The sequence below is a fragment of the Astyanax mexicanus genome, chromosome 22, assembly GCF_023375975.1.
Source record: "Astyanax mexicanus isolate ESR-SI-001 chromosome 22, AstMex3_surface, whole genome shotgun sequence".
In the NCBI taxonomy this organism is placed as follows: Eukaryota; Metazoa; Chordata; class Actinopteri; order Characiformes; family Acestrorhamphidae; genus Astyanax; species Astyanax mexicanus.
The window spans coordinates 6,439,366-6,453,436 of NC_064429.1; the positions used below are offsets into that span (position 1 = coordinate 6,439,366).

A 14,071-nucleotide genomic window follows, 5' to 3' on the forward strand; every position below is an offset into this window, starting at 1 on the left:
ATTTTCCTTTGGTATCCTTTGGTGTGTGTTCGGGGGTGGGGGGTCAAGTCCAGGTCCAGGGGTACCTCCCTGAAATGAATGTTTGTCATCACCAGATCTACTCATCAAGAGTCTGAAACAGCCTCAGTTCTGGTTCCTCATCCCAGTACACTTAATCCTGACCCTCCTTACCTACTATCTGTGGGAGTGAGTAGCCCTCCAGGTCCAGCAGCACCACGCCGGTCTGCAGGCAGGTCCTCAGCTCGAACAGGCTGTGCAGGGACAGGGTGGAGACGTGGGGCTTGCTCCAGCGCTCTCCGCCCTCCTCCACCTTCTCCTCAAACTTCACCCACCTGAGGGGAGAACACAGGGCTGAGAGAGCAGAGACAGCAGCGGGGGAGGGGACGCTCTTCATCTGCGTTAATGACTGGTGGGAAGAACAAGGTATTAGAATGTCACGGCTATTCATAGCACTGTACAATGAAGGCTGTATTATACAGACCAGACTGTGTAAGTGTGTGTGTGATTGTGTAAATGTGTGTGTGTGTGTGTCATTAATTATTCCGTTCTTTTTTTAAACCAAAATTTGAATAAAATCATGACTCAAGAGACTATAAATTAAAAGTTTAAATTATCTGCTCACCTGCACTGTGTTTAATGATGCTATGGTTTTGTAAAGTGGTTGATATGGTCATTGCTATGTGTCCTATGCGGCTGCAATTGTTTTTTTTTTATGTGACCGCCATTTTTAATTGAAAGTGAGGCTGTGATGGGAAGAACTAGAAGTAAGTTCACACTCAACAATGGCGTGAACCACAAATCTTCAGATATTACCGCGTTTTACCATAAATGATGTAGAAAAATGGGATAAAATAGGGTGTTGATTATCAAGAGCGGTTTGGTTAAAAGGATACAGAAACTGCATAGAGGCGTACATTACTAATATCAAAGGAAAATTAAGGTTTTAGCCACCATTAGCTAACCTAACTAATGCTAGCTAGCTAGCTAAGCTATCTGGCATTTCCAAACATTATACTTTTATTAGTATAATTGTCTTATAAACAGTGATGTCGGTAACGCGTTACTCTAATCTGACCCTTTTTTTCAGTAACGAGTAATCTAACGCGTTACTATTTCCAATCCAGTAATCAGATTAAAGTTACTTATTTAAGTCACTGTGCGTTACTCTCTCTCTCTCTCTCTCTCTCTCCACCTCATCTCCTCCACAAACACACACACACACACACACACCGCTTCCTTACCCATTCCCCCTCCGCTCTTCCCCAATCACACGCGTCTCTCTCTCTCGCGCTCGGCGTGTCTTTAGTTTCTGGCCGTTTTCGTTTTTCGCCAGTTCTCTTTATTAAAGCGTTTTTTTTTTTGCGGCCGAGTCCCAATTCACTAGCCAGGGCAGCGGTCTGCCACAAATTTGATTGGCAGAGGAGAGCATTTAAAGATTTTACACCACACGTGATTGGAAGTTCACTGCGCGTATACCGTAAAGACAAGAAAAGTTCCGGTGCTTTAAATGAACACTGTCAGAATTAAATCCTTCTCAGTAGTTGGGTCTGGTATGGGTCCGTATTGGACAACGTCTGGGTCCGGACCCGGACCACAGTCTGCAAATATGTGATCCCTGGTCTAGACCATATACACGGTTCTGTTTTATAAAACCACTCCTTGCTGCCCTGCAGAGAACAACAGGTTCAATGTTCAGTTTTACAGTGTTAAATATGTCAGGTCAAGAAAGACTTTCTTTATTTTATATATTTTTTATAAAAACAAGTATTTATGTTTAGTAAAATCAAGAAAGACCATATTTTATTTTTTATTTAAAAAATATTTATGTTAATTTTTTTATTTTTATAAAAAAAACGTATTTTTTTAGGAAATCGTTCAACTTAATAGAGATAAATTGTTGCTGTTAAAAATGCATTTTCCAATAAAGGGAATAATGGCAAAACTGGTTATAATGTTTATGTTAAGGCGGCGGGAGGTGGTGTCTGCAGCTGCTGAAAGTAACTAATAAAGTAACTTGTAAAGTAACTTAGTTACTTTTAAAATCAAGTAATCCATAAAGTAACTAAGTTACTTTTTAAAGGAGTAATCAGTAATCAGTAATCAGATTACTTTTTCAAAGTAACTATACCATCACTGCTTATAAACAGTACGTTTGTGGTGAATAGTTGTTATGTAGCCTAAATAATAGGATAATGTAGCTACAAGGTGTTTGTTATAGTAAATATTTGCTTTCAGTTTAAATTAACTTTAGCTGTTAGGTGTAGTATTGACAACATTGGGTCATTTTAGCTAGTGCTAAAAGATTGTTGTTAATGCTGCGAGCTCAAGTCTTCCAGCTCTTTTAACATTTCTGCTAATGCCGCTAGCACGACACTAGCTAGCATGTCACTCTACAAACCCGGTCAGCGTGGCTGCTAATTTCACTAGCCTGATGCTAGCTAGTGTGTTGTTAAGGCTGCTAGCCCACTTCTACAAGCCCGATCAGCGGTGCTACTAATTTTACTAGCCTAGTAAAACTTAGCTAGCATGTCGCTAATGCTGCTAGCCCAACTCTCCCATCTCTTTTAACATTTCTGCTAATGCTGCTAGCCCGACAGTAACTAGTGTTTCACTAATTCTGCTAGCCCGACTCTCCAAGCCCTGTCAGGGTCGCTGCTAATTCCATTAGCCCGATTCTAGCTAGTGTGTCGCTAATGCTGCTAGCTAGACTCTCCAAGTCTGATCAACAGCGCTGCTAATGCTGCTAGGCCACCTCTCCAAGTCTGATCAGGGGCGCTGCTAATTCCACTAGCCTGACGCTAGCTAGCGTGTCACTAATGCTGCCAGCCCGACTCTCCAAGTCCATTCAAGAGGGCTGCTAATTCCACCAGCACGTGCTAGCTAGCCTGTCGCTAATGCTGCTAGCCTGACTTTCCAAGCCAGTCAACAGTGCCGTTAATGTCACTAGCACGATTCTAGCTAGCGTGTCGCTAATGCTGCTAGCCCGACTCTCCAAGTCCGTTCAACAGGGCTGCTAATTCCACTACCTAACTAGCATGTCGCTAAAGCTGCTAGCCCTGCTCTCCAAGCCCGATCAGCGGTGCTGCTAATTCCACTAGCCCGACGCTAGCTAGCGTGTCACTAATGCTGCTAACCCGACTCTCCAAGCCTGGTGAACAGCACTGCTAATGCTGCTAGAATGACTCTCCAAGTCCGATCAACATTGCTGCTTATTCCACTAGCCTAATACTAGCTAGCATGTTGCTAATTCTGCTAGCCCACCTCTCCCAGCCCTTTTAACATTTCTTCTAATGCTGCTAGCCCGACTCTAGCTAGCGTGTTGCTAATTCTGCTAGCCTGCCTTTCCAAGCCCGGTCAGCAGCACTGCTAATTCCACTAGCCTGATGATAAGTGGTTTCTAGTTGGCTTCTATGGTGTGTTCTTGATGGTTGCTATGGTTTTGCTAAGGTGGTTGCTAGATTTTTTATTAAGTTTGATTAAGCCATTTGTTGTCGCAAGATGGTCACTTTAGGTGATTTCTACAGTGTTGCTAACTGTTTGACATGGTGTCATACGTGACTGCTGTGGTGTCCCAGGTGGTTACTATGATGTTGGGAAGTAATGGCTAGATGGCTGCTATGGTGTTTCATCATATGACATTTGATGTTTGCTACAGTCTGGCAAGGTGACTGCAATAGTATTCCAGGTGGTTTTCATAATGTTGCTAGCTGGTTGCTATGGTATTGCCATGTGGTCACTAGGGGGTTGCAGTGGTATCCCAGGTTAACTGTGTTGGGTTTAACTGTGTGTATGTGTATATGCAATGATACCTGGCTGATTCTCTCCACTCCAGCTCCTCCCCTTCATGCTGGAGTGTGTCCATCTCTGTAAAGAGGGTGGGCGTGGGCATGGCGTCTTCATCGTCACCTAAAATATACCGCAGTCGCTCCGCCGCTGGGGACACTTAAACACGCACAAACACACACACACACACACACACACAAACAGACACAAAGGTTGTTATTCATCGTTAAAAGGATGTTATATAAAAGTTATTCATGCAAAAACATGCTGTGACCATGTTCCCGCCTTTCCTTATTTTATTAAATGATGATGTTTTTTGCTACTGTGGCTTTAAGACTTGTTTAGTTGTGAATTATGAACCATGAACACATCTACAGCTGATTTCTCATTCGGCCAACAGAAGTTAAGCCCCACCCATTAACACTGCAGTTTTACACCCAAATTGGAAGTCCAATTACCAAGTCCATGTTTATATCGTTGCTATCCAATGAAAAACAAGGAACCACAATGTCCAAACTGCAGTCTGGACCAGACCGTGACTTCCTGTAATGCACACGGCCAAACGACACTGTACAGAAGAGCCCCCTGTTTACACAAGCAACAAATGAGCTGTACGGCTGCTTTTCCACTCGAAACACTCTCTCGACGTGCCGTTGTGACGGCTGGCGGTGTTCGTGAAGACTACCTGCACTGTTTGAGTCATTACCCATTACTGTTCCTGAGAGAAAACAGGGCAGGAAGTGTGCGTGAGATGCTATTTTAGACTGAAGTCTTTGCTTGACGCTCTCCAGCTAGTTAAAGATGAAAAACACAGCGTGGGAAAAGCTGGGATGAGCCGTGGGGGGGTTAGTTCTGCTTGTTTTTCTAGGTTCTGGGTTGAAGACAAAGATCTTTCATTTTCATTCACAGTTACAATTTCACTTCCCAGGCCAAAGCTAAAGCTAGTAGCAGCTGAGCAGGTTGAGTAGTTATAGGATTTTAAACTGTTTTTGACCAAGCTGATCCACAAAAACTGTATAGACTGACCAGCATTACCAATTTGATCATATATCACAACTAAGCCCAAAAAAATCCAGCCAGACCAGCCTGAGCACGTTCTGCCTGAGTCCGATTAAAACCCCACATTTTTTTAGTACATAGAGCATTAAACTGTAAAATAGAGCACTGTTTAAATAAGTAAATAAGAACAATGTTTATTAAGAACTGCTACACATACAGGGGTTGGACAATGAAACTAAAACACCTGTCTTCATTTTAGTGTGGGAGGTTTCATGGCTAAATTGGAGCAGCCTGGTGGCCAATCTTCATTAATTGCACATTATTGCACCAGTAAGAGCAGAGTAAGAAGGTTTAATTAGCAGGGTAAGAGCACAGTTTTACTGCTCTAAATATTGCAATGCACACAACATTATGGGTGACATACCAGAGTTAAAAAAAGGACAAATTGTTAGTGCACGTCTTGCTGCCGCATCTGTGACCAAGACAGCAAGTCTTTGTGATGTATCAAGAGCCACGGTATCCAGGGTAATGTCAGCATACCACCAAGAAGGACCAACCACATCCAATAGGATTAACTGTGGACGCTGTAAGAGGAAGCTGTCTGAAAGGGATGTTCGGGTGCTAACCCGGATTGGATCCAAAAAACATAAAACCACGGCTGATCAAATCACGGCAGAATTCAATGTGCACCTCAACTCTCCTATTTCCACCAGAACTGTCCGTCACCACAATCAATTATTGTGCTCTAAAACCAGGTGTTTCAGTTTCATTGTCCAACCCCTGTAGTGCTGCAAGTCAAGTACGGATGAGTGGAGGAGCTCACGTGCGCATGAGCCCCCAGTTTGATCTGTTACTTTGCTATATTGTAAATATCACGCCATACCTTTATATAAAGTAAAATAGCATTAAAAACAGACCCCTACATCCCAGACTACTTTCTAACATATTTGTGATGAGTTTCCCCAAAAGCAACATAGAAACTAAGCGAAATATAGACAAAAATGCTGTAGTAGAATTACTTAACTCCCAACACTTAACTCAGGCGTGAAAAATGCACTGATATCCCTGGAAAGGGATCAGTGTACAGTACTTTTCTGCAGTAATGCTACATCACAGAATCTGGATTGATTTTGGGTTTGTTTATGATAACAGTCTGAATAGAACATCGTACATCATATGCTGGATCTAGGCCTGTCACAATAATTGCAACATCGATTTATCGTACAATAAATAAACAAACATGACCTCAATAATTTTTGATAATCGTGATATAATCGTCTATTGTGTTTATTTATGTTTGTTCACACGTATAACAGTGAACAGTGTTTTACTCAGTCATGCTTTAACTACTGTGACTCCATAAAAAGTAGGTGAAGAAATAAGTAAATAATTCCCAAACTAATTATAATAAATGTTTTTTTAATTTTTTAGCTGCCTTTTAAAAAGTGTATCGTTTCTTTTTTATGCTATTCTGCTATCATTATGTCAGTGGCATTTAATAGTCATAAAATTACAAAAATATTTTTTTGTTTTCTGGGACAATATACTGTATAGTTAAAAAAAAAAAATCTTATCATGACAGGCCTACCTGTATCGAAGATTTTAGCTGCTAAATCTACCAGTTAGACAGAGACATTGTTTTGCTGTTTTGTTGATAAACCCATTTCTTATAAGCAACATACTATCTGAAGCACACGTTGGTGGATGGTATATCAAATAATTAGGGCTGTCAATGTTGACCCCAACTTCCGCCATAATCAACCTCGCCCCACCCAGATTTTTTTTCTGGGTCGTTTTGCTTGTGGTTCTTTTATTGAGCTAAACTGCTGATAAGGCTCAGTTTAATCTGATATATAAGCCAGATAATATACTGCTATGAACAAACACTGTTCTTGCTGCTGCTCCATGCTGATTACACACTAACAGCGCGGTATGTGCAGAGTTCACTGCTCACATCTGTGCAGCTGCACGTCCCATTAAACCAGGGGTGTTCAAACTTTTTTTGTTGGGGGCCAGAAGGAGAAATATATTTGAAGTCACGGGCCACAGACTCTGTAATAAAACACATAATGAAATATACCACTTTAAATAATACATTTTCCTGATTATTTCATTTACACACCATTTTACTTGACTTACTATCTTTATCTTTGACAGTGTTGTGTAAACTAAGATTTTTCAAATTGATGTTTCATTTCATGAAGTCTCTTAATATTAAACTCATTAATTACGGCAACTTTTAGACTCTTTGGCCCCGTTTTTCTGCGCTAGAAATGCGCACTCTCTCCTCTTTTAGACTCTTTGGCCTGTTTTTCTGCGCTAGAAATGCGCACCCTCTCCGCTTTTAGACTCTTTGGCCCGTTTTTCTGCGCTATAAATGCGCACTCTCTCCGCTTTTAGACTCTTTGGCCCGTTTTTCTGCACCAGAAATGCGCACTCTCTCCGCTTTTAGACTCTTTGCCCCATTTTTCTGCACCAGAAATGCGCACTCTCTCCGCTTATAGACTCTTTGCCCCGTTTTTCTGTGCTAGAAATGCGCACTCTCTCCACTTTTAGACTCTTTGGCCCGTTTTTCTGCACCAGAAATGCGCACTCTCTCCACTTTTAGACTCTTTGGCCCGTTTTTCTGCGCTAGAAATGCGCACCCTCTCCGCTTTTAGACTTTTTTGCCCCGTTTTTCTGCTCTCTCTCTGACTCTTTGCCCCGTTCCTGACACCTAGCGTTCAAACTTTGAATCTCACATTATAAAAACCTGCCTAACAGCGGGACAACTTTCATTCTATTTCTAAAATACCTTAGTTTGATACCGTAGTTTGGACACCCCTGCATTAAACACACTGTGTTTAAAAGCGCAGAAGCAAATTTTCACACTGCTTTAAATACAGATATACACACTGAAACACAGAATCTTCCCACTATATTTACTTTCTTGCTCCCACACCAGACAGCTCTGACCAATCAGAAGAGACGATTGCATGCTTACATGGTTTATTGGTGCACATTTGAAAGTGTTTAGGTTTATATGCCTGTGTGAAAACAAACCAAGCAGAGAGAGAAACGCTCTAAATAAACAAACTAATCAACTGATCCAGATCATAGAAACCATAACACAACTACAGGTGTGAAAACGCTCTTTTATACTTTTATACAGCTAATTCTAAAGATCTAATTCAGAAATGAGATGTTTATAATAAAGTAATCGATTGACACCACTATTAATAAGCCAAGGAACCTGGCACATCATCAAAAAAGCAGCTTGTGAACTTTTGAAGCAGTCTTTCTTTTTTATAAACTCCAGAACAAACCCCCTGGAGCTTGAACAAGGAGCCAAATCCAGAGTCCAGGAATTGAGAGCTTGGTTGGATCATGGTGAGACAGAGTCCAGTGCCATCAAAGCTCAGCAGCCCAAGCCAAATCCAAGGGTCACCTTCTGGGAAACAGAATCCGTTCTGCTTTAAACCTCTGCTGCTGCTGCTGCTGCTGCTGCTGCCAGAACCTTGACAGCTAAATGAGCTCTGGTGCTTTTAAACAGCTGATATCATCACATCCAGCACAGTTCAGTTCAGCGCATGCAGCGCAAAAATATAGATTTTATGATGGAAAACTGATTATGCTGTAGCAGAATTACTCAAAGTAAAATTACTTTTAGTGATCTATAGTGCACTGGTCAATTGTGAATCTTGCAGCTGGATTTAGGGCGTGTCAATGTGTCTTTGGTTTCGTGAGAGCGCAAAAAAATACGCCTTGGGCAGCTCAAAAAGAACTAATTCTCTTAATTAATAAATGGTGTGGTTAATTTTGGGCATAACATGAAACAAACCAATCAGTGTGTCAGTTGCCATTCTATTTAAGAGTCGAGTGAGTTCTGACTTTGGCACATTCGTATCTTAACAGTGTGGTGCTTTTGTGCGTCTCAGCAGCTCATTTAACAAAACAGCAATGATATTTTATTCTTTGTTCTGTTTACTGTTGTTGATGTAAATGTCAGATTCGTGTGGTGCAGCTCGCATAAGATAGGATTAGGCAGCTAACTGTTGACTGTTGTCAGGGTTTTAATCAGTCAGTGGAGCTCCTGTATTTCCCACCGCCACCAAGCCAGAAATTTACCTCACAGATATATCTGAAGACAAATCTTGAATGAAAAACTAAAAACTAAAATAAAAATAATAATAAAACAAGACAAAACATAAAATAAATGTTAAATGTTGGGTTCATACTGTCTGCGATCAAATAAAAGTCAAAGTAAGTGTAAGAAACAATGAGTTTTTCCAGGCTGTTCCAACTCAATACCAACTTTTTTGATTTGGGGTTGTAGAAAAGCCACATATCTTCATAATTAATTACAGCTTGCATGACCTTCTGACATATTTCAGAATTTAAAAATGGGTTGGGAGAATATCTTTGCCCTCAACAATTCATGATAAATTACAGCTGACAGGTGAAATCAAAGGGTAATGGCCAAAAGCTAATTTATTTACATATTTGCACAAAACATCAAGAAATTTCTGTCTTTACTTATTAGCATAATAACTGCAGCAATCTGCAATGAGTCAACAACCAAAGTCCAAAGTTTATGGATGATGATGAAGCAGATGGATGCCATTGTTTCCCTCTTTCTCTCTTCTCTCTTCTGTTACAGTTATTAGCCACAAGGTCAATTACCCAACACACTTATTGGGACTCCCCCTATCACTAGTGGTGCCCTAACACACCAGGAGAGTGAAGACTAGCACATGCCTCCTCCGATACATGTGAATTCAGACTCCACCTCTTTTTAAACTGCTGCTGATGCTCGGAGGAAAGCGCAGCGACTCGGTTCTGATACATCAGCTCACAGACGCAGCCTTGTGCTGATCCACATCACCCTAGGAGCGATGGGTGGAAAGAGCGCAATCTACTGTACCCACCCAGAAAGAGCAGCACCAATCGTGTTCTCTCAGGGTTTCGGCAGCTGATGGCAAGCTGCATGACCGAGATTCGAAACAGGGATCTCCCGAACATAGTGGTAGCGCCTTAGTCCACTGGACCACTCAACTAATCCAGTCAGGACAAATACCATTTTGTTTTTATTTAGGGTTTTTAGATAGAAAGGCCCCATCTTTCCACAATTGATTACAGCTTGCAAACAAATAAGAGACCACTTAAAAAAAATTATGAGTTTCTTTGATTTTACCAAATTGAAAACCTCTGGAATATAATCAAGAGGAAGATGGATGATCACAAACCATCAAACCAAACTGAACTGCTTGAATAATTGCACCAGGAGTAAAGCAGCATAAAGGTATACAAAAGCAGTGTGTAAGACTGGTGGAGGAGAACATGATGCCAAGATGCATGTTTAAAACTGTGATTAAAACCAGGGTTATTCCACCAAATATTAATTTCTGAAATCTTAAAACTTTATGAATATGAACTTGTTTTCTTTGCATTATTTGAGGTCTGAAAGCTCTGCATCTTTTTTTTTTTTTGTTATTTCAGCTATTCCTCATTTTCTGCAAATAAATGCTCTAAATGACAATATTTTTATATGGAATTTGGGATAAATGTTGTCTGTAGTTTATAGAATAAAACAACAATGTTTTATTTTTTATTTTACTCTAACATAAACCTATAAATAGCAAAATCAGAGAAACTGACTCAGAAACTGAAGTGGTCTCTTTTTTCCAGAGCTGTATTTCAACACTTAAACATATTTTTGCTCTCAACAATTCATGATAAAATACAGCTGACAGATAAAATCAAAGGGTAATCACTTGATAGCATAACAACTGCAGCAAATATCTGCAAATTGGTCAAAAACCAAAGCCGCCCTGATATTTTGTTTTATGTGTTGAAAGGCTTCTTGCTTTGTTCTACTCAAAGCTTCCACAGAAAGTGGATTTCCATGGAAAACAGACGGGGAATAGCCAGACAGATAATCAATATGGATTAATGCTGGGGTTCACTGTGCTTCACATTTGACCCAGAATGGACTGGAACTGGTTAGAAAAGTACAGGAGGACATTTTTGAAAAATGCCCCTCGAATTAGACACAAGGACAGATCTGAACTGGGTTCACTGAACTGGAAAGAACTGCAATAAACTGAAGGATTAACGTGTCATAAGTAAACGGACAAGGAAGCTGCTCTTGACAAATCCAAGACAACAGTAATCACCTTTATCTGAGTGATGATCAAATAATAGATAAACTCCATCAGAAGCAAAAAGGTGGTACCTGCAGACTTTAACGGTTGAATCTTGATTTGATTTGAGTTTTGATTGGATTTATTTATTGAAAAAACAGAGACAATACACATTAGTCAATATCATTATTTCATAATGCAAATCTGCTCGATTTAGCCAATTTTTTGTCTAATTGTTATCAGGTTGATTATATAAAACAGGGGTCAGCAATGGGATGGAGTGCTACAGACTAGTAGCTCTCCAGCCCAGAGGGTTTTTGAACCCAATTGTAAAACTGTAGATCTTAAAGCAGGTAAACCCAAGAAAAAAGGAAAAAATAAATGAATGAACGCACCGCTCCTCACATGGGATCGAACCTGTGTCTTCAGGGTTTGCTTTACAATACACTACCACTGCCCCGGCTATAGTGAACTGGGACATGGCCCAGAAAAAAAACGCCCTTATAAGGAGATGGTAAAAAAAAATGGTAGAAAAACGAGAATATGCAGAAAAACTAAAGTCACGTTGAGAGCGACAGAGAGAGAGACAGGGGAGGAATGTAAACAAAAGCTACCACACAGTTGGTAATTTTACTAATTTAGAAATTTATAGTACACCGGTCAATTACGCCTTGTGCAGTTTGATTAAGGGCATGTTGGTGTGTCTTTGGTATCGTGAGGGCACAAAAAAACGCTTTGGACGTCTCAAAATGCCCAAAAGGCATGAACTAATTCTCTTAATTAATTATGGGTGTTTTTTGGGGGAAGTCACCTGCAGTCACCTCTTATAGAGGAATTAGTCCACCCATTGTGGCTTTACACACATATTCTTCGAGCACTGGAGGCCAATAACAGCTACTGAATTTCAAAACACAACCAGATTTTAAGATATGGTGTTAAAAGTCCATAAAAAAGCCAAAATTTCCACGATTGTTGCTGTAGTGGTTCTTGGGGTTGGGGTGGGGCAATGGGGGCCAGTGCCCCTCCCATAAAACACATGGTCCCCATAAATTAGGTGTGAATCTCTTGACTACTGCAAACATACAACAAGAAAGCAGCACACTAATATATATTTTAACTTTCCAGTCAGATATCCCAGCATCAGAGTGAATAATAAGGAGAAGTAAATCTGAAGCCATCCTTTGCCATCCTTTTTGACACTCTGAAGCCATCCTTTTCTCACATAAAGAGTCAGGCCAATTATCTGCGCTGTTCTATGAAAAACACTTATCTCTATTTTTGTCGATTTTAAGTTTACTACAAAATTTGAACAGACTGTCCTATACACTGTGCCAAAATTTCTTGATGAACGGACCAATAGAAACTCTTCAAAATGACCTAAAATAAACTATTTTTACATTGACTTCCACTAAAAAAATGTACAAGGTATTTTCTCTCTCCTGTAAAGTTGCTGTTTTGGAGATAAGAGTTTTTCATTGGACAGCGCTCTTGGATTGTGCACTCTTGGACTCATCCTCATTAGTTTAACTGCAAAACTGATTGACCAATCATCTTTCAACAGTTTCAACACCCTCTAAGAGTTGACCTACCCAGGGGACCAATTGTGGCGGGTACTTGACACTGGAAAAGATTGACCTGTAAGGAGGCATTAAAGACTCTTACTCATTTGTAATTATGTGTGATTTTAGCCTGAAGCAGGTATTGACTCCACTTCTGCTGGAATTGAACTGGAGGAACCATCCAATTCAGTAATTTGACCGATACCACAGAAAGAGACTGACAGGGTTTGATTTTCTGACCTTGTGCTCTGACCTTGAAAACATCCATTTGAAACCATATGAATGGTGAGTTTACACCAATAATATAGTGGAGACAAATGGTAATTGTTTAAATAAATGTTGGAGCACCAATGCTATGTGTTTTTCTAATTCCACCATAGTAGGACATCATCAATACACACCATTATACAGCTCTGGAAAAAAATAAGAGACACTTGATTTTAATCAAGAGGAAGATGGATGATCACAAGCCATCAAACCAAACTGAACTGCTTGAATTTTTGCACCAGGAGTAAAGCAGCATAAAGTTATCCAAAAGCAGTGTGTAAGACTGGTGGAGGAGAACATGATGCCAAGATGCACGAAAGCTGTGATTAAAAACCAGGATTATTCCACCAAATATTGATTTCTGAGCTCTTAAAACTTTTTTATGAATATGAACGTTCTTTCTTTGCTGTTTCTTTTTCTTTCTTTTTTCTTTTGCTTTTCTTTGTTGTTTATAGAATAAAACAACAATGTTCATTTTACTTAAACATTTACCGATAAATAGCAAAATCAGACAAAACAGACTGATTCAGAAACGGAAGCGGTACCTTAATTTTTTCCCACTCTAATAGACTCATTATCCTGCTGTAAAATATAATTTGGAAGCCCTTTCATAAGGGGCAACACTTGTGGCAGCAAGATGTTCAGCACATACCGGTGAGATAGTGAGTTAGTGCCCCATGTATTACTACTAGGTGCGAATGACTCTTGTATGCGATGGCTCCCCAGCAAACATGACCTTTAACACGATTTTGCAAGATCCCAAACAGAACCTGGATTTGTTACTAGAGACAATAAACAGTCCAGGTTTATTGTTCATGGCAATGGCACTTCAATGAATGAAGACAAAAGCTTTGTCTCAGTCCAAATGTGTCCCCCCTCTCAACGTCTTTCACGTGGGCAAAATGTATTTGACTGTGTCCTACCTAGGCATGTTTAGCAATTGACGGTCTCTCACCAGGAGGTACACTTCCCAAAAGAAGCCTTCGAGAGACTCTTTATAGGATGGAGAAGATAGCACTTTTACTTTTAAGCCCTCTTGTGGCAAGACCTGGGTCCCTATACTGGCAAAAAATTGTCAGAGTTTAAAAATAAATCTACACTGATGGTTTGGTGTGGTGGTCTGGAAGTGAGGTGTGTTCAGGTAAATTTCTAGCGTGTTGTTATTTTAGCGCTGGGAAACAAACACAGGAGCTCTGCTGACTGATTAAAACCCTGTCAACAATCAACAATCATCAGAGTTCATTCCTATAGATTTAACTCAACAATAAACAGAATAAAGCGTATCTTCACAGCGTTAATGCACAGGTCAGTATCTGTCTCTGCTGCAAAGCGCTGCGCTGT

The 14,071-nt window shown here is 40.2% G+C and overlaps 2 protein-coding genes across 2 annotated transcripts in view; one reads left to right on the forward strand and one right to left on the reverse strand.

Moving 5' to 3' along the window:
* slc4a5a (solute carrier family 4 member 5a) overlaps window positions 1–14,071 on the reverse strand; it is a 111,185-nt gene that overhangs the window by 71,997 nt on the left and 25,117 nt on the right. Inside the window, exons 4-5 of the mRNA XM_022666875.2 lie at window positions 3,810–3,942; window positions 172–332 (exon numbers count right to left, since the gene is read on the reverse strand). Of these exons, the coding sequence (XP_022522596.2) occupies window positions 172–332; window positions 3,810–3,942 (294 nt within the window). The remainder of the gene's footprint in view (window positions 1–171; window positions 333–3,809; window positions 3,943–14,071) is intronic.
* Window positions 1–14,071, forward strand: part of tacr1a (tachykinin receptor 1a) — a 185,060-nt gene that overhangs the window by 8,926 nt on the left and 162,063 nt on the right. The window lies entirely within an intron of this gene.